General features: G+C 50.0%; 1 protein-coding gene across 2 annotated transcripts; it reads left to right on the top strand.

The window, feature by feature from the left end:
* The first annotated feature begins 1,256 nt into the window (after positions 1-1,256).
* On the top strand, positions 1,257-21,157 carry TAF6 (TATA-box binding protein associated factor 6). Of its 2 annotated transcripts, XM_080979740.1 has the most exons (14): positions 1,257-1,401; positions 3,396-3,570; positions 5,110-5,196; positions 6,325-6,478; positions 7,449-7,505; positions 9,220-9,339; positions 10,418-10,560; positions 12,153-12,230; positions 15,296-15,397; positions 16,058-16,240; positions 17,794-17,868; positions 17,958-18,083; positions 18,945-19,118; positions 20,199-21,157. In XM_080979740.1, exons 2-14 carry the CDS (start codon positions 3,415-3,417, stop codon positions 20,790-20,792), a joined length of 2,049 nt encoding a protein of 682 aa, XP_080835866.1. In that variant the 5' UTR covers positions 1,257-1,401; positions 3,396-3,414; the 3' UTR covers positions 20,793-21,157. The 2 variants fall into 2 exon arrangements, with proteins under 2 accessions (XP_080835866.1, XP_080835867.1); XM_080979741.1 differs by lacking the exon at positions 1,257-1,401 and having other exon boundaries at positions 3,355-3,570.
* The last annotated feature ends 1,086 nt before the right edge of the window (positions 21,158-22,243 follow it).

Genomic DNA, 22,243 nt, shown 5'->3' on the forward strand with positions numbered 1-22,243 from the left:
AGGGCCTTAGGATGCCTACCCCTGATCTAGCCCAACTGCCTGTGACATAGGGATCCTTGACCAGGGGCTGGGGCAACTTTGGCTCTGCTTGCCAACCTGGCAGAGATTTCTGAGGCTGCCCTTTGCCAGGAAAGGATCAGACAGGGAAATAATAATAATATTTTTTTATTATTATTTGTATCCTGCCCTCCCCAGCTGAGGCCGGGCTCAGAGCGGCTAACATCATAAAAACAACACAATATGCATAAAAACAGAGATCAATTAATTAAAATACACTAGCGTTGCTAGTGGCCCCCCAAACCCCCGGGGAAATGAGGACACAGCACCATCCATGGCAACATCAGGGGTGAAATGATGCCAGTAGAAAGGAGAACCCCCCGCCCACCTGGCCCGGGACAACGGACCAGGCGCGTGCAGGTGTGGCCCCCTAGCCTCCCCACGGCCTCCACCGAGCTCCCCTGAATCCAAAACCCATCAGGCTCATCCAAGAGGATCAGACAGAGGAAGAGAAGGTAGGCTGGGGCTGGTAAGAGGTGCCACTGCAATGGCCCTTTCCTCCCTTGACTTTTGGGGGCAGGAAAGGTGCCCTGAGAGCCACATGCCGGGAATCCGGGCTGGGGAGAAGGCGGCTGTGGCGCTCACCTCCCTCCCTGGCAGCGCGAGAGCGGGGCCTTCTCTGCGGTGGCTCCCCGTCCGTGGGATGCTGCTCTCCCCAGGGAGGCTCCCCGGGCGCCTTCCTTCCCCTTCCGCCAGGCCTTGGCTGACCCGCCGGCGTCTGTCTCCTTACGCATTCCCCCCCCCCACTTTTTTATACCGTAAACCACCCTGGAGAGAGGCAGGAGAATTTAAGAAATAAATAATTTATTCATACCTGTAAAACCACCTTTTCCCAAAAAACCCAAAACGAGAACCGCTAGAAAAAAAACGAAAATAGGGAAAAAAGGAACCATTCAATTGCAAGCAGCAGTGACAGAAGGAAATACACCTGTAATTTGCTATTTCCCACCGCGTGACGTCACGTCCGCTGCACGCACCGTCCCCGGACCGGAAGTACGCGCGCACACGCAGGCGCCGCTCTAGCACCTCCTCCTCTGTACTCTTCGCCAATCCTGAGAGGAGGAGGAGGAGGAGGAGTGCGCATGCGCGTGTGGATAAAAAAAACCACCCCCACCAACCAGGCGCCGGGGCGAAAAGGAAGCTCCGCCCACCTCCTCCTTCAGCGGCTCCCTTTGGGCATTTCCGGTCGGGGCTGTGGGCGGGGCTTGGGTCTCCCCGTCGCGGAGCAGGGGCGCCATCGGATGACGCCACCCGGAGTGGGCTACCGTATATGCGGATGTAGGGGCGCCGCGGGAGGCGGCGGTACCGTATTGGCGGCCGTAGCCAGGGAGGCCTCCGCCGTCGGTAAGTGGCGCGCCGCCGGCTGCGCTCTGCACGTGCCCCGGGGGCCGCTCCTCCGGGGGCAGCGGGCGGGCGGGCGAGCTGCTTCTTGCATGGCGAGCGGGGCTGGACTAGATGGCCCCGGGGGGTCCCCCGGGCAGCCTCGCCCCGGCTGGGCGTCCGGCCGCTGCCCCGTCCCTGCTTCCCCCGCTGGTCCCGGCGCCGAAGGCGGAGCCCGTCCGGCTCCCGCTTCTGGCATTCAGCTGCATTTGCCCCCTGGGCGCCCATTTCCTCATCCTCTCCCGAGGCTATTCTGCTTCTGTTCTGCCGCCTGAAGGAGCCCGGGGGGGCAGGCAGGAAACCCCCCTATTAACAACAGCACAGTGGGACCTCGGGTTACATACGCTTCAGGTGACAGACTCCGCTAACCCAGAAATAGTGCTTCAGGTTAAGAACTTTGCTTCAGGATGGGAACAGAAATTGTGCTCCAGCGGCAGCAGCGGGAGGCCCCATTAGCTAAAGTGGTGCTTCAGGTTAAGAACAGTTTCAGGTTAAGAACGGACCTCCGGAACGAATTAAGTACATAACCAGAGGTACCACTGTAATAGTTTAAAAACCGTAAAAGCACTGGTTTCTGGGTTGCCTGGAAGAGCATCATTCAGCCATCTTTAGATTTCCTTCCAAAAGTCCCTAATAATAATACAGTGGTACCTCAGGTTACAGACGCTTCAGGTTACAGACTCCGCTAACCCAGAAATAGTGCTTCAGGTTAAGAACTTTGCTTCAGGATGAGAACAGAAATCGGGCTCTGGCAGCACAGCGGCAGCAGGAGGCCCCATTAGCTAAAGTGGTGCTTCAGGTTAAGAACAGTTTCAGGTTAAGAACGGACCTCCGGAACGAATTAAGTACATAACCAGAGGTACCACTGTAATAGTTTAAAAACCGTAAAAGCACTGGTTTCTGGGTTGCCTGGAAGAGCATCATTCAGCCATCTTTAGATTTCCTTCCAAAAGTCCCTAATAATAATACAGTGGTACCTCAGGTTACAGACGCTTCAGGTTACAGACTCCGCTAACCCAGAAATAGTGCTTCAGGTTAAGAACTTTGCTTCAGGATGAGAACAGAAATCGGGCTCTGGCAGCACAGCGGCAGCAGGAGGCCCCATTAGCTAAAGTGGTGCTTCAGGTTAAGAACAGTTTCAGGTTAAGAACGGACCTCCAGAACGAATTAAGTATGTAACCAGAGGTACCACTGTAATAATTTATTATTCATACCCTGCCCATCTCACTAGGTTTCCCAACAGAATCTCAAAAACACGATAAAACGTCAAACATTTAAAACTTCCCTAGTCAGGGAGAGATTGTGGGCAAGTGGATGCTCAGGGTGCGAACGTGATCCGTGTGGGATGCACGCTCGCAACCCGCAGCAGCGCGTCTGCACACGGGCAGGTTGCAGTTCAGTGCTTCTGTGCATGCACAAAGCGTGATTTATCACTTCTGCCCATGCATGACCGCCAAAACCCGGAAGTAACCCATTCCGGTACTTCTGGGTTTCGGCGGTCCACAACCCAAAAAAACGCAACCTGAAGCGTCTGTAACCCGAGGTATGACTACATTGCAGTTCAGCATTGGGGGTCTCTGGCCTGCAATGCGTAAAACTACTTCCATTTGTTACCCAGATTCCCATCTCCATATCTTACCTCCTTGGCTTTCCTCAGCTGCCTCTGTTTCTTTTCCGTGCTCCAACAAATAATACTGAGTTCACAGTTAGGTTTTGTTATGTCGGTTTTGTTTCTTAGCATGTGCTCCTTACGTGTCCACAGAAATCTCCATGAAAATCAGTTGGCAAAGCAGTAATAGGGGACGCAGCAGCACATCTCCAGGGAGGGCGTTACGCCAACGGGGAGCCACCACCAAAAAGGCTTCGCTATGGGTCGGCCAATGTTGGGGGCTGAGAGGGTTGAGGCAGAAGGCTGCCTGGAGTGAGTGAGCAGATCTTTGTGGTCTTTCCACCCGCAGGGGCAGCCGTTGAGCCAAGATGGCGGAAGAGAAGAAGATGAAGCTGAGCAACATGCAGCTGCCCACTGAGTCCATGAAGGTCATGGCCGAGTCGATGGGCATTGGGCAGGTCCCTGAGGAGACCTGCCAGATGCTGGCGGACGAAGTCAGCTATCGCATCAAGGAGATTGCTCAGGTCGGTACTTCTTCCCGGAGCACGGAGTTCAACTGCGGAACTCCCTTCCACAGGAGGCAAGACTGGCCACCAACTCAGATAGCTTTATAATAACAATAATAATGTATACCCTGCCCTCCCCAGCCAAGACTGGGCTCAGGGCGGCTAACAACCGATTGATTGAAATACAACTTAAAAACAAGATTAAAATACAACATTAAAACATTAAAATGCAGCCTCATTTCAATAGAAACTCAAATCAAAAACTTTTTGGGGATGAAAACATCAGGTCTTCACCAAGGCTAGCTTTGAAAGAGGATGAGCAAACAAACAAACAAACAAATCCCTGTGCTGCAAAATATGAATCAGCAATATCAGAAGCAACACGATGGCCAGAAACAATTACAATGTGAAAAACTTTATGGAATAATTCAAAACATCAAAACTAAGAAAATGAAGTCCCTGCGAGTCCTGTTTTGTTGAATTCTTCATCATGCTTGAGCCCTGTTCCGGAGTATTTTTCATTCTCATGTATATTATATCTATTCAAAAAAAAGATTGGTTAATGATGAAATTACATATCTTTCTACTTACGAGTGTTGAACTAATTGGCTGATGAAGAATTCAACGAAGCATGTCAAAATATTGTTCTGAAAATGACATGTTAATAGGCTTAGAGTAAAAAATGTAAGCAATAACAAAACCAATAAAGAAAGAAGGAAAAATCAGAATTTAACAAAAATAACTTATTATAGAATGCAAGGTGGGGAAAGGTAGAAAGAAATATAAAGAAGTCAAATTGCTGTGGAGGGAAGTAGAGGGTGGGGATGGGTGGGTTTTATAATTAAGTGCATAATTATGCATCTGTTGTTATTTAGATATTATATTTTATGTGAGGGAATCATTGGGAATTTTGGTTATTATGTATATATGTTAAGTTGCAATAAAGATCTTTGAAAATTTAAAAAAGAATTCAACGAAGCAGTAGTTGTTATCCGGAAACACTGTTGCAGAGTTCAGAGTTGGACATCAGAATCGGACATTTGCTGATTATACAAAGCTGTTCACAGCTTGCTTTCTGCCGGGTAAAGTCTGGCACCGTGATTCATTTAAGGACTTGCAGAGACTTCAGCTTGTTAGTTTGGATGTTTAGAATTATTCCCTAAAGTTTTTCACATTGTGATTGTTTCTGGCCATCGTGTTGCTTTTGAAAGATGACAGAGAAGAGGGCCTTGAAGGGCTACCAGCCACGATGGCTACGCTCTGACGCCAAGTTTGGAGGCAGTATATGCTCTTCTCATGTTCACGTAAAGATTCGGGGGACCCCAAAGGTTTGTGGGGCTGTGAGATTCATCTCCGCTCGCCCTGCTTGACTTCCAACTGTGCAGGGCCCAGAAAGCGTCAGTGTGACATCGGTTGATTGGCAGGCGGTTGCCCTGCAGGGTTTGGGGAGGTGGGGAGGTAGGGGAAGAGGGAGCAGGAGCTTTGGCCTCCCCTCTGAGGCGCACCCAACCCTTTGCCCCGTCTCTCTTTTTCCTTCTGCGACTTCCACCCGCTCAGGATGCCTTGAAGTTCATGCGCATGGGCAAACGCCGGACGCTCACCACGGGAGACATTGACTTGGCCCTCAAACTGAAGAATGTGGAGGTGAGTTTTTGGGTGGGGCAGGCAATTTCGGCAGGGCTGGGGGTGTTTGTGCCATCTTCTTGAGCTGCATGTTCCTGCCTTGCAGGGGGTTGGACTAGATGACTCATGGGGTCCCTTCCAACACTTCTGTGATTCTGTGTTCATTGCTGCCTCAGAGAAATTGGCCTAGTGGCTAAGGGGTGATCTCATCTCTATTTGGGGTTTATTTTTTATTAAACATACAGGTGAAACTCGAAAAAGTAGAATATCGTGGGAAAGTTCATTTATTTCGGTAATTCAACTTAAAAGGTGAAACTAATTTATGAGAGAGACTCATGACATGCAAAGCAAGATACGTCAAGCTTTGATTTGTTACAATTGTGATGATCATGGCGTACAGCTGTTGAAAACCCCAAATTAACAATCTCAGAAAATTAGAATATTGTGAAAAGGTGCAGTAGCTATTCAATCCATAACACCTGCAATGGGTTCCTGAGCCTTTAAATGGTCTCTCAGTCTGGTCCAGTAGGAAGCACAATCACGGGAAGGCTGCTGACCTGACAGTTGTGCAGAAAGCCATCACTGAGACCCTCCATAAGGAGGGGAAGCCTCAAAAAGTAATTTTCTACGATATTCTAATCTTTCGAGTTTCACCTGTATGGCATCGCAGCCACATGGGTGCCAAATTCCTTACATTTGGCAGCATCTGTAAATAGATGAGCCTTTTCTTTATTTTCCTGCCTCTTTCATTGTGTCAGTTGTGTTTTCATGCCCCAGGTACAATTGCATCCGTTTCATTCTCGAAAGCTCCTTGTGCTGAACTTAACAGTACTTTCCCATCATTATTTGCTTTTTCTCCTGGTCCGTGTCATAGGAAAGAACTAAAAATAAATGAGTGATCCTGGATTCATAGAATTGCAAAGTTGGGAGGGAACCTGAGGGTCATCTAGTCCAACCCCCTGCAATGCAGGAATATTTTGCCCAACGTGGTGCTTGAACCCTCGACCCTGAGATTGAGTCTCCTGCTCTACCAGCTGAGTCGGGGCTGGGTGGCAGCCGGTTGTTTTGAGTTGGATTCAGTGAGGGAGGCAGCAGGGCCTTATCCGGGGTGACCCCTTGACCCGCTTCCTTTCTCTGTTGCTGCCACAGCCGCTGTACGGCTTCCACGCCCAGGAGTTCATCCCCTTCCGCTACGCCAGCGGCGGGGGGCGCGAGCTGCACTTCTACGAGGAGAAAGAGGTCGACCTGAGCGACATCATCAACACCCCCTTGCCTCGCGTGCCCCTCGACGTCTGCCTCAAAGGTGAGGTGGGGGTGGGAGCCCAGGGGCTGTGTGGCGCTCAAATCGAGGGTGGGCTCCGGGGAAGGTGGGTGCCGGCTGTTGGCAAAGCAACGTTCATGCAGGAGGAGAGGGCGATGGAGGGCAACCAGCCACAACGTTTTAATGTTGTATTTTAATCTTGTTTTTATTATTGGTTGTTAGCTGCCATGAGCCCGGCCTTGACTGGGGAGGGCGGGGTATAAATAAAACGTATTATTATTATTATTATGAATGGCTAGTCACTGCCCTCCACTGTAGCGATCAGGTGGGATTGCTAGGAGGAATTATAAAAAATATGGAGCAAGCCATTTGTGCCAGCAATGAAAGCATTGCCTTGACTGGGTTTGAGCCATTTGGATATAATTTCTGATTAATCCACGCCTCTGTATCCCTGTCCTATTTCTCTTGCTTGGCAAGTCACGTACACAGGCCACTGGCTTCACCGGACATCCTCCGTACATGAAGATAGTAGCTTACTTTGATGTAGTTCATCTTTAGATAGATCTTAAGGGCCAGGAAGAGAGTTCACAAGGATATTGCCATCCTTGTTATCATAATCCTTGTTGTTATTCATGTTTTTATACTGTATTTTATGCTGCTTTTATAATTGTTTTAAATTTGTTGCTAGCTGCCCTGAGCCCAGTTTTTGAACCAGGAAGGGCAGGGTAGAAATAATTTTTTTTATTATTATTATTCTTGACCCTTGGCAGTCCCTTCTGGCCCTGGTGTGAGGGACCTTAGAATTGTAGACTTCGAAAGTACCCCAAGGGTCATCCAGTCCAACCCTCTGCAATGCAGCTATCTTTGAAGAGGTGTTTTCCAAGCGTCTAGGAGAAGCGACGCTTGAGATCCGTGCTAGGATCCTCAAGCTTGTGGGTCGGCAGCTTAGCAGAAGCGTTTGGAGGTTTGCCTCTCTCTTTCGCTCTGATGTTTCTTTTCCCCTCTCTCGTAGCCCACTGGCTGAGCATTGAGGGGGTCCAGCCCGCCATCCCTGAAAACCCACCCCCAGGTGAGTCGCCCGCTTCAGTTGATGCCGCAAATCTGGTGGGGCACTTTCAGTGTTACTTCCTTTTCTTTCTATGTATGTAATTTTAATTGCATTTTCTGTTTTTCAATTTAAAATGCTCATTTTTACATCCTTAAGATATCAATAATGATAATAATTTAATAATAATTCATTATTTCTAACCCGCCCAGCTTGCTGGGTTTCCCCAGCCACTCTGGGTAGCTTCCAACAGAACATTAAAAACAGACTAAAATGTCAAACATTTAAAAACTTCCCCAAACAGGGCTGCCTTCAGATGTCTTCTGAATGTCAGGTAGTTGTTTATTCCCTTGACGTCTGATGGGAGGGCGTTCCACAGGGCGGGAGCCACCACTGAGAAGGCCCTTTGCCAATGACTTCCGTTCTTCTCTTTCCATGGGTCATTTTACATATCATAAATCTCTGCGTATTTTACAAAAACTATACCATCCGGTATTCCATTATTACATCCATCAAAACTTATTTACACAGTTGAATTTATCTTGATGCTGTCGGCATTTTCAGCTGTACACAATTATTTCCCATATATTCAATAAACATTTTCCAATCTTGTTCCAATATGATGTTCTTCTTCTCTTATTCCATATGTTAATTCTGCGAGTTGCGCATATTCTGTCAACTTGAGTTGCCATTCTTCTTTGGCTGGGTCCTTGCTCGTTTTCCATTTTTAGGCTAACAAAACACGGGCCGCAGTAGTGGCATGCGTAAATAGTCTTTTTTGACACCTGGGAATTTCAGTCTGAATTATCCCCAGCAGAAAGGACTCTGGGTTTTTTGGGAAAGTACTATTAAACATTTTTTTCAATTCGTTATGGATAGTTTCCCTTTCCATGTTACTTTCTGCAGGGCTGGATTAGTGCTCTTTTACGACCGTTAATTAACGAGGGTTGCCCATGTTTATGACATATACGACAGAACGGTCCTTTTTGAAGACAAGGCTCGTCCCAAACCCGGCAGACCTGGAAAGAGACTTTATACTCTGATAAAAATAATAGTCTTTAACTTGGACTCTCACTATTTTGCAGATCTTTGCAACTGGGCTCAATACATGTACCCATTTTTACAGTTTTGTTTATCCTTTAATTTTGTTTGTTTGTTCCTTTTTATTTATTGATACTTTAAAAAAGGACAAAAGTTCATACCCGTTACAAAGGATATTTTGATAATATACTGAAATTAAAACAGCTACTTAATATAAGGGAAGAACAAAGGCAGAAAGAAGCAAAGGGAAACAAGAGACTGAAAGAGAGAGAGAAAGCAAAAGAACAGGAGAGAAGGGATTAAAGAAAGATAAAAGGATTTATGGTTCTCTGTCCTGCAGCTAAATATACTATTCACCCATTAAAACCCAATCTTTTGTAAACCAGTATTTTTTCAGTCTTCAAATCCCAATATTGTAAGTTCGTTTTCACGCGAAAAGTCCATGAGAAGTTTCCAGTCCTGATTTCCATGATTTTTCTCTAATTAAGCATGCTTGCTCTGCCATTTCAGCCAGATTCTAGGATCTTTCCATCTTTGTGCATGTAACAAATCTCGCCGCTGCAATCCTGTATTTTTGTTGGTTGATAGGAGCATTCTCTCTGTTCGGTGCACGTTAGGAAGTCAATAAACGAAACTTCATTTGCACAGAGAAGCAGCAGACCCTGACCGCCATCCATCTTTTTCCCTTCCTCTCCAGCCCCGAAGGAGCAGCAGAAAACAGAGGCCACTGAGCCTCTCAAGGCAACGAAACCAGGACAGGAGGAGGACGGCGCCCTCAGGGGCAAAGGGCAGACCACCACGGCCCCCGATGGCAAAGGTCAGGCAGGGAAGCAGAGCTCTGTAGTTTGATAAATGTTTGCCCATTTATTTTTTTGATGGAGTTACCAGCTTGGTGGATCAGGGGAACGCTGTGGATGTAGTGTATCTTGATTTCAGGAAGGCTCTTGTCACAGCCCCCTGTGATATTCTAGCAGAGAAGCTGCTAAAATGTGGACTGGGCAAGGCACCGTATTTTTCACTCCATAAGACACACTTTTTTCTTCCTAAAAGTAAGGGGAAATGTCTGTGCGTCTTATGGAGCGAATGCGTGGTCCCTGGAGCCGAATTGCCCAGGGGTGAAAAGCAGATCATGCTCTCTTTTTTTGAAAGAGGGAAGGGGGTGTTGAAACAAAGCCGTTGATTGTTTGCCGATGCTAGAGATAAAGGAGGCTGCCTGGGAGTGGGGAGGTAAAGACAGCAAACTTGCAAGGAGAGAATACAGGAAGATTAATGCAACGAGGAGAGAAATTAGAAGAAAAGGGGGAGCAAAAAACTGCTCCAGCTAAGGAAAAGACACTAAGGCAAACAAGAGGGAAAGGAGTGTTGAAAGGAAACAGCTGATCTATGCTATCGGGAGAGAAATAAGGGACACTAGCGGAGGCTGCCTGGGAGGGGGAGGTAAAAGCCCATGGATCCTCAGGATTTTTGCACTGGGTCACCCCAAATTCACCATCAGATCACATAGCATGTCCATGGCTACAGCCTCCAGCAAAAAAATCACGCATCCACTGTTGCGTGGGGCCGCAATGGCACAAAAACGTGGTTACAAAGCACAGATCCACATGGATCCTCAGGATTTTAAAGACTTTCAGAGACTTTGAGTCTAAGAGTTCATTTTGAACTTGTTATTGTTTGAAGGAATTCTGTAAAGATTGCCTATTACGTATCTATATGGTGGTCGTGTTGCCTAAACTTTGTTGACCTGCGTAAGGAAGCTGGAGGGGTCAGCCAGATGGAGACATCCGTTGTCAACCAACCTGGCGCCCACAGATCTCCAGCTGGTCATTTGGACCTCTGCCAGCCGCCAAACCCTTTGCTGCCCCTCCGTGACCCTGCCTTCCTTCCCTCCCTGCCAGGCAAAGAGAAGAAAGGCCCCCTTTTGGAGGGCACCCCCCTGAAGCTGAAGCCCCGGAGCATCCATGAGCTCTCTGTTGAGCAGCAGCTGTACTACAAGGAGATCACGGAGGCCTGCGTGGGCTCCTGCGAGGCAAAGCGGGCGGTGAGAAACCATGGAAAGGACCCCCGAGATCTGCTAGTCCAGCCCCCTGCACATGGCAGCAGTCGCAGGAGTTGGGGACCTGCTCCTGCCCAGAGGAAAGCTGGCTCTGAATCAGCTGGCTTAGGGTACAGGAAGAGCCTGGCAGCAGGATCAGGCCAGCGGTTGCCCATCTGGCCCAGAACCCTCTTCTTGCAGTGGCCAGCCAGGTGCCCGTTATGGGACACAGGCAGCAGGATCTGAGCACGTGCATCCTCTCCTCTCCTGTTGTTGCCAGCAACTGGGATTCATCGCGTCTGCTGTTGTGGCAGAGCCCTCACTCCTTCATTAATTTGCCTAATCCTCTTTTAAAGCCAGGTTGGTGGCCGTCCCAGCCTGCTGTGGCAGGGAGTTCCGCAGCTTAACCCTGCGCTGCAACAATAATAAAAACAACAACAACAATAATAATAATTAATAATAATAATTAATACTGTAATAATAATAAATTTATTTATACCCTACCCATCTGGCTGGGTTTCCCCAGCCACTCTGGGTGGCTTCCAACACAATATTAAAATACGGTAATATATCAAACATTAAAAGCTTCCCTAAACAGGGCTGCCTTCAGATGTCTTCTAAAAGTCTGGTGGTTGTTTTTCTCTTTGACATCTGATGGGAGGGCGTTCCACAGGGCAGGCGCCACCACTGAGAAGGCCCTCTGCCTGGTTCCCTGTAACTTGGCTTCTCGCAGGGAGGGAACCACCAGAAGGCCCTCGGAGCTGGACCTCCGTGTCCGGGCAGAACGATGGGGGTGGAGACGCTCCTTCAGATAGACTGGGCCTTTGAGGCCGTTTAGGGCTTTCAAGGTCAGCACCAACACTTTGAATTGTGCTCGGAAATGTACTGGGAGCCAATGCAGGTCTTTCAAGAAGTGCTTTTATTTGTCCTGAATCTTCTTAGCTCTCCCTCCATCACCGCAGTGCCTTGGACAAGGGACAGTGAGGGGCTTGTGTGGCCAGTTTATACAGTAGTACCTCTTTGTGAGTCCGCCCCACTTAGCATCCATTTCGTGGAACGTCCGTGGCAAACCTGGAAGTACCAGGATGGGTTACTTCCGGGTTTGCCGCTCACGCAAAATAGCGCTTTGTCGAGCGTCCAGTTTTCCTGAACGGATCCCGGACCCAAAACAAGGTACCACTTTAATCCCACCCTGGAGCCCTCCTGCTGGTGACTTGAACTACAACGCCCAGGAGCCAGTATGCCCAGCGCTGATGCATCATGGGACGTGGAGTCCAACACTTTTCGAGGCCGGTGGCTGGAAACCACAGGATAGGAGACTATTGCTCTGTTGCTCGGATCCTGCTTGTGGAGTTCCCTTTGGGGTGTCTGGTTATGAGACCAGGATGCTGGCCAGGTTTCCTACGATTCCCACGTGGAGCCTCCATGGACAAAGCCAGTCTACCTCAGAATGGCAGAGAACAAGAGTGGGAGGTGGCCGCTGCCCTCGCATCCTCCTTGGGGGCGTTGGGTCGGCCACTGTGAGAACAGGATGCCAGTGGCCTGATCCAGCTGCGACGCCCTCCCTGATTCCTGACGTTATGCCTTTTTTTCTTTAGGAGGCTCTTCAGAGCATCGCCACGGACCCCGGCCTCTACCAGATGCTGCCACGCTTCAGCACGTTCATCTCCGAAGGGGTAAGGGGTTTGTGTGCAAAGGGCGGGGAGGATTTTAGAAAAGTCTTTCAAAACCAGATGAAAACTCGCACCCGCTTCCTAAGCATCCGGACAGGCTTGCCTAAGCGAAGCATGTTCTCAGTAGGCGCCGAAAAGAGTACAGCGAGGGTGCCTTTGCTTGATCTCAAGAGGCAGGGAGTTCCAGAGTCCAGGCGCCGCCACACTAAACGATCGAGTTCTTGCAAATGTGGAATGGGTGTCGCACGGCACCTGTGGCGGCGCCCCTCCTGCTGTTGAGTTGGGCACTTGTGGAGTTAGGCGATCATGCAGGTAAATGGGTCTCGAGCTTTTTAAGGGCTTTGTATCCTGATAGTGAGGGAGGTGGGTTAAACCACACAGCCTAGGACTTGCCGATCAGAAGGTCAGCGGTTTGCATCCCTGCAATGACGGGGTGAGCTCCCGTTGCTCAGTCCCTGCTCCTGCCAACCTAGCAGTTCGAAAGCACGTCAAAGTGCAAGTAGATAAATAGGTACCGCTCTGGCAGGAGGGAGTGCTTAGGGGATGCGGGTGGCGCTGTGGGTTAAACCACACAGCCTAGGGCTTGCCGATCAGAAGGTTGGCGGTTCGAATCCCTGCAATGACGGGGTGAGCTCCCGTTGCTCAGTCCCTGCTCCTGCCAATCTAGCAGTTTGAAAGCACGTCAAAGTGCAAGTAGATAAGTAGGTACCGCTCTGGCGGGAAGGTAAACTGCGTTTCTGTGCGCTGCTCTGGTTCGCCAGAAGCGGCTTAGTCATGCTGGCCACATGACCCGGAAGCTGTACGCCGGCTCCCTCGGCCAGTAAAGCGAGATGAGCGCCGCAACCCCAGAGTCAGCCATGACTGGACCTAATGGTCAGGGGTCCCTTTACCTTTACCTTTTATCCTGATAGTAGCAACAGCACCTTGAAGCTGGCCCTGTGTCGGATCAGGCCCCTCAGCAGCAAAGGCACTCTCTGCAGGCAAAGCCTCCTTGCTCCTGTCAGCAATTGTGCTGCAGCAGCCCACGCCTTCTGCGGCCTCCGGGTCAGGCGCCAAAAAAGCCCTGCATTCGAGGGCACATTTTTTAAAAAAATATTTTTTAAAATTGCGTTTTTATGCATATGAAACAAAACGATTTCAAACATTAAAATACAAGGTTCTTTCGAACCTCCAGACCTCCTTCCCTCCCTCCCTTCATGAGTTCCATGTTTAAATTGCTGCATCTTGTACTGTTACCCATCCATTATATAACCATAGGTACCATAAATAGTTCCACATTACAAGTGTCCTTACATCCCTGCCAAAGATTTTAACTGTTTACAGTGGTCTTTTAAACAAATTACAAATTTACTCCAGTCTTTAGAAAACACTTGAGCTTCCTGGTTTCAGATCTTCCCCATCAGTCTCGCCATCTCTGCCTATTCCATCAGTTTCGTCTGCCATTCTTCTTTTATTGGTACTTCTCCTTCCTTCCATCTCTGTTTTTTTTTTTTTAATAAATATTTATTAAAGTTTTCACAATATTACAAAATGAAAAAGAAAAAGGAAATAATACAAAATAAAAAATAGTTAAAAACAATTCCATCTTTTCGTCACTTATCTTTCATTTACTTGTTTCCCGGACCTCCTCATACCTCCCCTTTTTGTATTCCAGTTCAATTTATTAGTTCAGCAATTCCTTTTCCTCCTTATTTTATCCTGATCTTTAATCTTAATATATTATAGCTTTAATTTACCTGTTAAGAATCCAATTTTTTCATATTCTTTTATACCATTACGGCTAGAAACCACTTAACTTCAATCCAACATCATTCTAACATTCGTTAATTTTGCAATATTTCTGTAAATAGTCTTTAAATTTTTTCTAATCTTCTTCCACCGACTCTTCTCCCTGGTCTCGGATTCTGCCAGTCATTTCTGCCAATTCCATATAGTCCATCATTTTCATCTGCCATTCTTCCAGAGTCTTGTGTCTTCCAATACTTTGCAATAAGTATTCTTGCTGCTGTTGTAGCATACATAAAAAAAGTTCTGTCCTTCTTTAACACCGATTGGCCGACTATGCCCAGGAGAAAGGCCTCTGGTTTCTTCAAGAAGGTATATTTAAATACCTTTTTTAATTCATTATAAATCATCTCCCAGAAAGCCTTAATCCTTGGGCATGTCCACCATAGGTGAAAGAATGTACCTTCAGTTTCCTTACATTTCCAACATTTATTATTGGGCAAATGGTAGATTTTTGCAAGCTTGACTGGGGTCATGTACCACCTGTATATCATTTTCATAATATTCTCTCTTAAGGCATTGCATGCCGTAAACTTCATACTTGTGGTCCATAACTGTTCCCAGTCAGCCATCATTATATTATGTCCAACATCTTGTGCCCATTTAATCATAGCAGATTTCACCGTTTCATCCTGAGTATTCCATTTCAACAGCAAGTTATACATCTTTGACAAAATCTTAGTTTTGGGTTCTAACAATTCTGTTTCTAATTTTGATTTTTCCACCTGGAAGCCGATTTTCTTGTCCAAATTGTATGCCTCCATTATCTGATAATAATGAAGCCAGTCTCGCACTTTGTTTTTTAGTTTTTCAAAACTCTGCAATTTCAGTCTATCTCCATCTTGTTCCAAAATTTCCCAATATTTCGGCCATTTGGCCTCCATATTGAGTTTTTTCTGAGCTTTCGCTTCCATCGGTGGCAGCCACCTTGGAGTTTTATTTTCCAATAAGTCCTTATATCTTATCCAGTCCTTCCTTCCATCTCTGGGCTAGAAGCATTCTCGCTGCCACCATTGCATACATAAAAAGTCTTTTATCTTCTTTTGGAGACTCTGTTATACCTAGTAAAAAGGCTTCTGGCTTTTTGACAAATGTATTTTTAAGCATTTTCTTTAGTTCATTATACACCGTATACCATTTCCCAGAAAGCCTTTACCAATGCACATGTCCACCACATACGGTAAAAGATGCCTAGAGAGCGTATATCTCTGTAGCCACCGGCTGCCTTTCCCAATCTGATCTGGAGCCTCTCACCTGACGTCCCATTCCCTCCCTCTCTCCAGGTGCGGGTAAACGTGGTACAGAATAACCTGGCTCTGCTGATCTACCTGATGCGGATGGTGAAGGCCTTGATGGACAACCCCACCCTCTACCTGGAGAAATACGTGAGCCTCTCTCTCTTCTCTCTCTCTCTCTCTCTCTCTCTCTCTCTCTCTCTTTCTGGCATGGAGGGACCATTAAGCAAAATAAGCCTGTTCTTAGGGCATCAAAGTAAGCAGGATAAACCACAGACATGGACCATGGGCCACATGGTGCCGCTGAACCGGAGGGCGGGGGAGAAAAAGCCTGAACTTATTAAATAAGTGTAGAAGACTATATCGAGCGTGCCTCATCCAAACGCTTTGGTATACAGTGGTACCTTGGTTTACGAACTTAATCCGTTCCGGAAGTCCATTCTTAAACCAAGGTACCACTGTATTTGCCTTGGTGTTTTTTAAACAAGAACTGTCACAAATGGCTCAGCAGAGCGTTCCTTTTCTCAGCTAGAAATCCCAGCAGAGCAACTAGGCAGGCCGGACGCCTGTTCTCGACAAAGTACAGAAGCAGGTGTGTTACGTAAGATTAGTTGAGGATCCGATCAAGGCGAAAATTACCCTAACCCACACACGAACTGATCCCGGCCGTCATGACCTGCATCGTCAGCCACCAGCTGTGTCCTTGTCCAGCCCTGGGGGGGGGGTGTTTCCTGGGGTGCCCCAAAGTGAATCGGGAGCCGGCACTGACCTTAACGCCATGGGCATCTTTTCTTCCCCACCCCCTGGCAGCTCCACGAACTGATCCCGGCCGTCATGACCTGCATCGTCAGCCGCCAGCTGTGTCTTCGGCCGGACGTGGACAACCACTGGGCGCTGCGGGACTTTGCCGCCCGGCTCATCGCCCAGATCTGCAAGAACTTCAGCACCACCACAAACAACATTCAGTCGCGCATCACCAAGACCTTCACCAAGGTGCATTTTAACGCCGGAACACGCAGGCCTCCGATGGAGCTGAGCGTGGGGAGGTTGAGTTGGACTGCGGAACTCCCTGCCACCGCAGGCAGCGATGGGCACCATCTAGGGTGGCTTTAAAAGAGGGTTGGGGGAATTCATGGCGGAGGGCAGGGTTTCGAGGGCTCCCAGGACATTTCTGGGCACAATTCAAAGTGTTGGTGCTGAGCTTGAAAGCCCTAAACGGCCTCAAAGGCCCAGTATACCTGAAGGAGCATCTCCACCTCCATCATTCTGCCTGGACGCTGAGGTCCAGCTCCAAGAGCCTTCTGGCGGTTCCCTCACTGCGAGAAGCCAAGTTACAGGGAACCAGGCAGAGGGCCTTCTTGGTGGTGGCGCCCTCCCATCAGATGTCAAGGAGATAAAGAACTATCTGACTTTTAGAAGACATCTGAAGGCAGCCCTGTTTAGGGAAGTCTTTTATGTTTTATGGTGTTTTTAATATTCTGTTGGGAGCTGCCCAGAGTGGCTAGGGAGGCCCGGCCAGATGGGCGGGGTATGTCATAAATAATAATAATAATAATAATAATAATAACAGCGATGCTTCTGAATCCCACTTGCTGGAAAACGCAGGAGGGGAGAGAACTCTTGGGTTCGGATCGTGCTTGCAGCTTTCCTATAATAGGCAACTTTTTGGCCGCTGTGATGCCAAATGAGCCCTGTTTGGCCCGATCCACCAGCCAGGCTCTCCTCCTGTTCATATAATAAATAATAATAATTTTTATTTATAACCCGCCCTCCCCAGCCAAGACCGGGCTCAGGGCGGCTAACACCAGATATAAAAACAATTGATTAAAATACAACTTAAAAACAAGATTAAAACACAACATTAAAATGCAGCCTCATTTCAGCAGGAACTCAAAAACTTTTTGGAGGATGAAAACCTCAAGTCTTTACCAAGGCTAACTGTGCAGACTGGTCCTAAAGGTAAAGCGACCCCTGACCATTAGGTCCAGTTGCGGCTGACTCTGGGGTTGCGGCGCTCATCTCGCTTTATTGGCCGAGGGAGCCGGCGTACAGCTTCCAGGTCATGTGGCCAGCAGGACTAAGCCGCTTCTGGCGAACCAGAGCAGCGCACGGAAATGCCATTTACCTTCCCGCCTGAGCGGTACCTATTTATCTACTTGCACTTTGATGAGCTTTCAAACTGCTAGGTTGGCAGGAGCAGGGACCGAGCAACGGGAGCTCACCCCGTCATTGCGGGGATCCAAACCGCCGACCTTCTGATCGGCAAGCCCTAGGCTCTGTGGTTTAACCCACAGCGCCACCCGCATCCCTTCCAGACTGGTCCTACATGGGCCAGAAAAAAGCCAGGGAAGTCCCCAAGTAGGAGTTCCATCACAGGAAAGGAAAAAGGATAGAGGGGAAGGGGATCAAATTGATTTCAAGCCAAAGGCCAGGCAGGACAACTCTGTCTTACAGGCCCTGCGGGAAGAAATCAGATCAAAATATGCACTTAGGGAGTCCCCTCCCCTACCCCTGACTCCTCTCTCTCTCTCTCCTTCCCCCACTAGAGCTGGGTGGACGAGAAGACCCCCTGGACCACACGCTACGGCTCCATCGCAGGGCTGGCTGAGCTGGGGCACGACGTGAGTAGCCTCGGACCCAGCTGTGGGTATGGCAGGGGCATCCCGGGGGCAGGCGCTGGGCCTCACTCTCTCTCCTCCTGCCTCCCCAGGTGATCAAGACCCTCATCCTGCCCCGGCTGCAGGTGGAGGGGGAGAGGGTCCGCTCCGTCCTCGAGGGGCCGGTCGTCAGCAACATTGACAAGATCGGGGCCGACCACGTCCAGAGCCTCCTCTTGGTAAGGGGGCAGCCGGCGGGGGGAGTGGGGGTGGCTGCTTCCGAATGGCTTGCATGCGTACAGAGAAAGAGCTGGTCCCAAGCACATGGAGAAGCTGTGGGGAGGAAAATATAGGTCCCCCATGTGGGGTAATTGATCGGCTGGAGCCCTAGATCCAAGGTTTGGGGCTGGACAAATCTCTCCAGCAAGAGGGGAGCTCCCAGAAAAGTATTAAGGTCACAGAATTATGCAGCACAGTGATGAAGCATGAGGAATACAGTAGAATTGGTTGGAAGGGACACCAAGGGTCATCTAGTCCAACCCCCTGCAACGCGAGAATCTTTTGAACCCACAACCCTGAGATTAAGAGTCTCATGCTCTGCCAATTTAGCTGTCCCCTATATAGGCAGTTAGATCCTTTAAACATCCCATTTAGTCCACTGCCCTTCTCTGCCCCTCTGGCAACGAACAGACCACACCGTTAGGAAGTTTAAATGCTTTACTTACAAACTTCAAAGGTCAGATTCACGCGTTACTGCATGCAGCAAGGAGAAGAACGTGGGTGGGAAATTCAGAAAAATATTTCTGAGCGCACGGTCTGGGCAGTGCATCACTCTCCTCCTGTGCAACTTCCTTGCGCTTGAATCCTGCTTGCGGGCTTGCCAAGGGCACCTAGTTGGCGTCTGTGAGGGCAGGACGGTGGAATAGGCGGGTCCCCTTTTTGCCCGACCAGCTTCGGGGCTCTTCTGCTCTTCTGATGGAACTTCCACATCCAGGGGCAGTCTTTCTCAATTCCCGGGCGAGGGCGGGATGCTGGGCTTGGGTGGTCCTCTCCCCCCACGGCTCTTTTTAAGTTTCTCCTATGTCCTCCCCCCACCGCAGAAACACTGTGCTCCGGTCCTGGCGAAGCTGCGCCCCCAGCCCGACAACCAGGAGGCCTACCGGGCGGAGTACGGGGCGCTGGGCACCCTCCTGTGCACCCACGTGGTCAAGGCACGTGCCCAGGCAGCCATGCAGGCGCAACAGGTGAACCGCACGACCCTCACCATCACCCAGGTAAGGGGGGGCAGAACCCCCACCCCCAAGGGGGGGCAGAACCCCCACCCCCAAGCACCCACGGGCTCCGGGTCTCGCCCTGGGCGGCCCCACCCAGGGCTGCGGGTCCCCTCTCCCTTAATAATAATAATAATAAATTTTATTAATTTTATTCAAATAAATTTTAAATATTTAAATTTTATTTAAAGAGGCAGCCCTGTTTAGGGAAGCTTTTAATGTTTAATAGGTTATTGTATTTTAGTGTTTTGTTGGAAGCCGCCCAGAGTGGCTGGGGGGACCCAGCCAGATGGGCGGGTATAAATAATAAATTATTATTATTATTATTATTATTATTATTATTATTATTATTATAAGGGCCTGGAACAAGGGCCTGGGGTCTGTGGTGTGCACGCCTAGGATGCATTAAGAAGACTGGGTGCCATCTGTGCATGTGTAGAGTGCATTTGCCCCGCCGCTGAAAGAACTCACACTCGGTAGTGGTGCCTGCCCTGTGGAACTCCCTCCCACCAGATGGGAAAAAACACCTACCAGACTTTTAGGAGACATCTGAAGGCAGCCCTGTTGAGGGAAGCTTTTCATATCTGAAGGGCTATTGTATTTTAACATTTTGTTGGAAGCTACCCAGAGTGGCTGGGGAAACCCAGCCAGATGGGCAGGGTATAAATAAAAAAATAATATTACAGTGGTACCTCGGGTTAAGTACTTAATTCGTTCTGGAGGTCCGTTCTTAACCTGAAACTGATCTTAACCTTAAGCACCACTTTAGCTAATGGGGCCTCCTGCTGCCGCTACACGATTTCTGTTCTCATCCTGAAGCAAAGTTCTTAACCTGAAGCACTATTTCTGGGTTAGCAGAATGTGTAACCTGAAGTGTATGTAACCTGAAGCGTATGTCACCCAAGGTACCACTGTATTATTATTATTATTATTATTATTATTATTATTATTATTATTCCTCCCCAGCCAAACACCAGCTTTAAAACAATTGATTGAAATACAGTTTAAAAAACAAGATTAAAATGAACCTGGGAGGGAAAATCTAACCCCCCCGTGATCCTCTCTGTCTCTTTCTCTCCGCAGCCTCGCCCCACGCTGACCCTGTCCCAGGCCCCCCAGGGGGGCTCCGGCAGCGCCTCGCGGGCCCCCAGCATCATCAAGATGCCCGGCTCCCTTGCCCTCCCCATGCAGACGCTGGTCTCTGCCCGGCCGGCCACCCCCACCCAGCCCTCCCCGCCGCCCACCAAGTTCATCGTCATGTCCTCCTCGGCCTCCGGGACGCCCACCTCGCAGCAGGTGATCACGCTCAGCGGGGGGCCCGCCTGCACCTCCACCTCCCCCGTCACCACCACCGTGCCCAGCACCCAGCCCCTGGTCAAGCTGGTCTCCGGCGGGCAGGCCGCTCCCAGCCCCCCCGTCTCCGGCAGCGTCCAGAAGTACATCGTGGTCTCGCTGCCCGCCGCCGCCGAGGGCAAAGGAGCGGGGGCCGCCCAGCTCTCGCCTTCCTCCTCGGGGGCCGGCGGCTTGGCCCTGGCGGGGGGCATCAAGCAGGAGCAGGGCGAAAGCCCCCCGCCCCCCGGGAGCAGTGCCAGCACCTCCGCCGCCACCGCCTTCCTGGCCAAGGCCAACGGGGCGCAGGGCCTGGTGCCAGAGTCCCCGCAGACGCCCTCCCTGTGAGGGAGGCCGGGCACGTCCCTGGATCGCAAGACGGCTGGGGGGCCGCACACAACACAGCACCTCCCCTTGCCCACCGCGTGCCAAGGAAGGGGGGCGACGGTGGCATCTCAACAGCCTCTGCCTGACGTTAAGTCTATTCCCTCCCCACTTTTGGAGCAACTTGGGGGGCAGAGGAGAAGGAATCGAGACTCTGTGATGTTTTTTCTTCCTGCGAGCAGCAGGGCCAAATTGGGGTGTGTGTGTGTTTGTGAACATTGGGGGGGTCCCACGTTTCGTGTTGTAGAAAAGCCCCCTCTGTCCTTTCATCTGTGTCGCAGAACTGTAAATAGATCCTCTTTTAAGTTCCAATAAACCCGACTCTTCTACCTGTCTGTGAGAGTGGTGTTCGCCCTGTTCCCTTGTGGGATTCCCCCCCCCCCCAAATCTAGGACACAGTAAAAGGAACCCCCTTCCTCTTGAAAGGCCCGGGGGATTGTGACGGCCAGCTGGGCTTGGCAGGGAAGGCCTCGCCCAAAGCAGGCAGCTGTGAGTGCGGCAGATGCAGCTCCCATCAGAGAGTCCTAGACTTGGAAAGGGACCCCGAGGGTCATCCAGCCCAACCCCAAAATAATAACACAGGAATTGCAGCACGGGAATCCCCAACAGGGGTTCTCTGCTGAGAAACCTCCAAGGAAGGAGAGCCCCCCTTTTTCTGAGGGCGCCCGGCCCTCTCTCCTACCTTCAGAAAGTTCTTTGTAACATCTGCTTGGAGAATCTCGCTGGTGTGGGCGACACTGCAGGGCCCCCAGTTCTCCATCTGCTGCTGCCGTGTGCATATGAAGCCCTTGCTTTTGCTGCATCCTGGCGCTTTCTTGGCACGCCAGTCCAGGGCGTGGGGGATCCTGGCTCCCCAACCGGTTCTGCCAGCTTCCCGTGGGGCTCCCTGGTAGGTCTGGATGTGGGCCTGCCCCACTCTGCAAGCTCCAGCCTGCGCCTCCCGCAAAGAGGAAGCTGCGCTGGACCCGCCGGGAGGAAGCAGGTAAGAGGCCTCACCTTTGCCCACCTGTTGGGAGGGGAGGGGATGAGGAGAAGTCCCTTGGGTGGGACCAGAGGCAGAGCGCAAGGCCTGGGAAAAGGGGTTGTGTGAAAGCACCAACGCCAAAAAGAGCCTGGGGCAGAAGCGAGAAAGGGGTGCCTCTGGAAGAACTTTCTGAGGGCCAGATTGACAGAAGGTGGTGGCCTCTCCTTCCTGGGTTCTTAAACAAGGGTTTGGGTGGCCAGGGATTCCTGCATTGCATGGGGTTGGACTAGATGGCCCCTGGAGGAGCCTTGCAGCTCTGTAATTCCAGGGTTGATTTTGAAGCGCCACAGGTTGGACGCCCTCGCTGCCTCCGGAGATGGCGAGTGCCACCACTTTTGGCTGGCAAGGGTCCTCTAGTAGTCCAGCCCCCTGCGACGCACGGTGCCCCTCA

The sequence above is a fragment of the Podarcis pityusensis genome (genome assembly GCF_964106645.2).
Source record: "Podarcis pityusensis genome assembly, chromosome: 13".
Classification (NCBI taxonomy): domain Eukaryota; kingdom Metazoa; phylum Chordata; class Lepidosauria; order Squamata; family Lacertidae; genus Podarcis; species Podarcis pityusensis.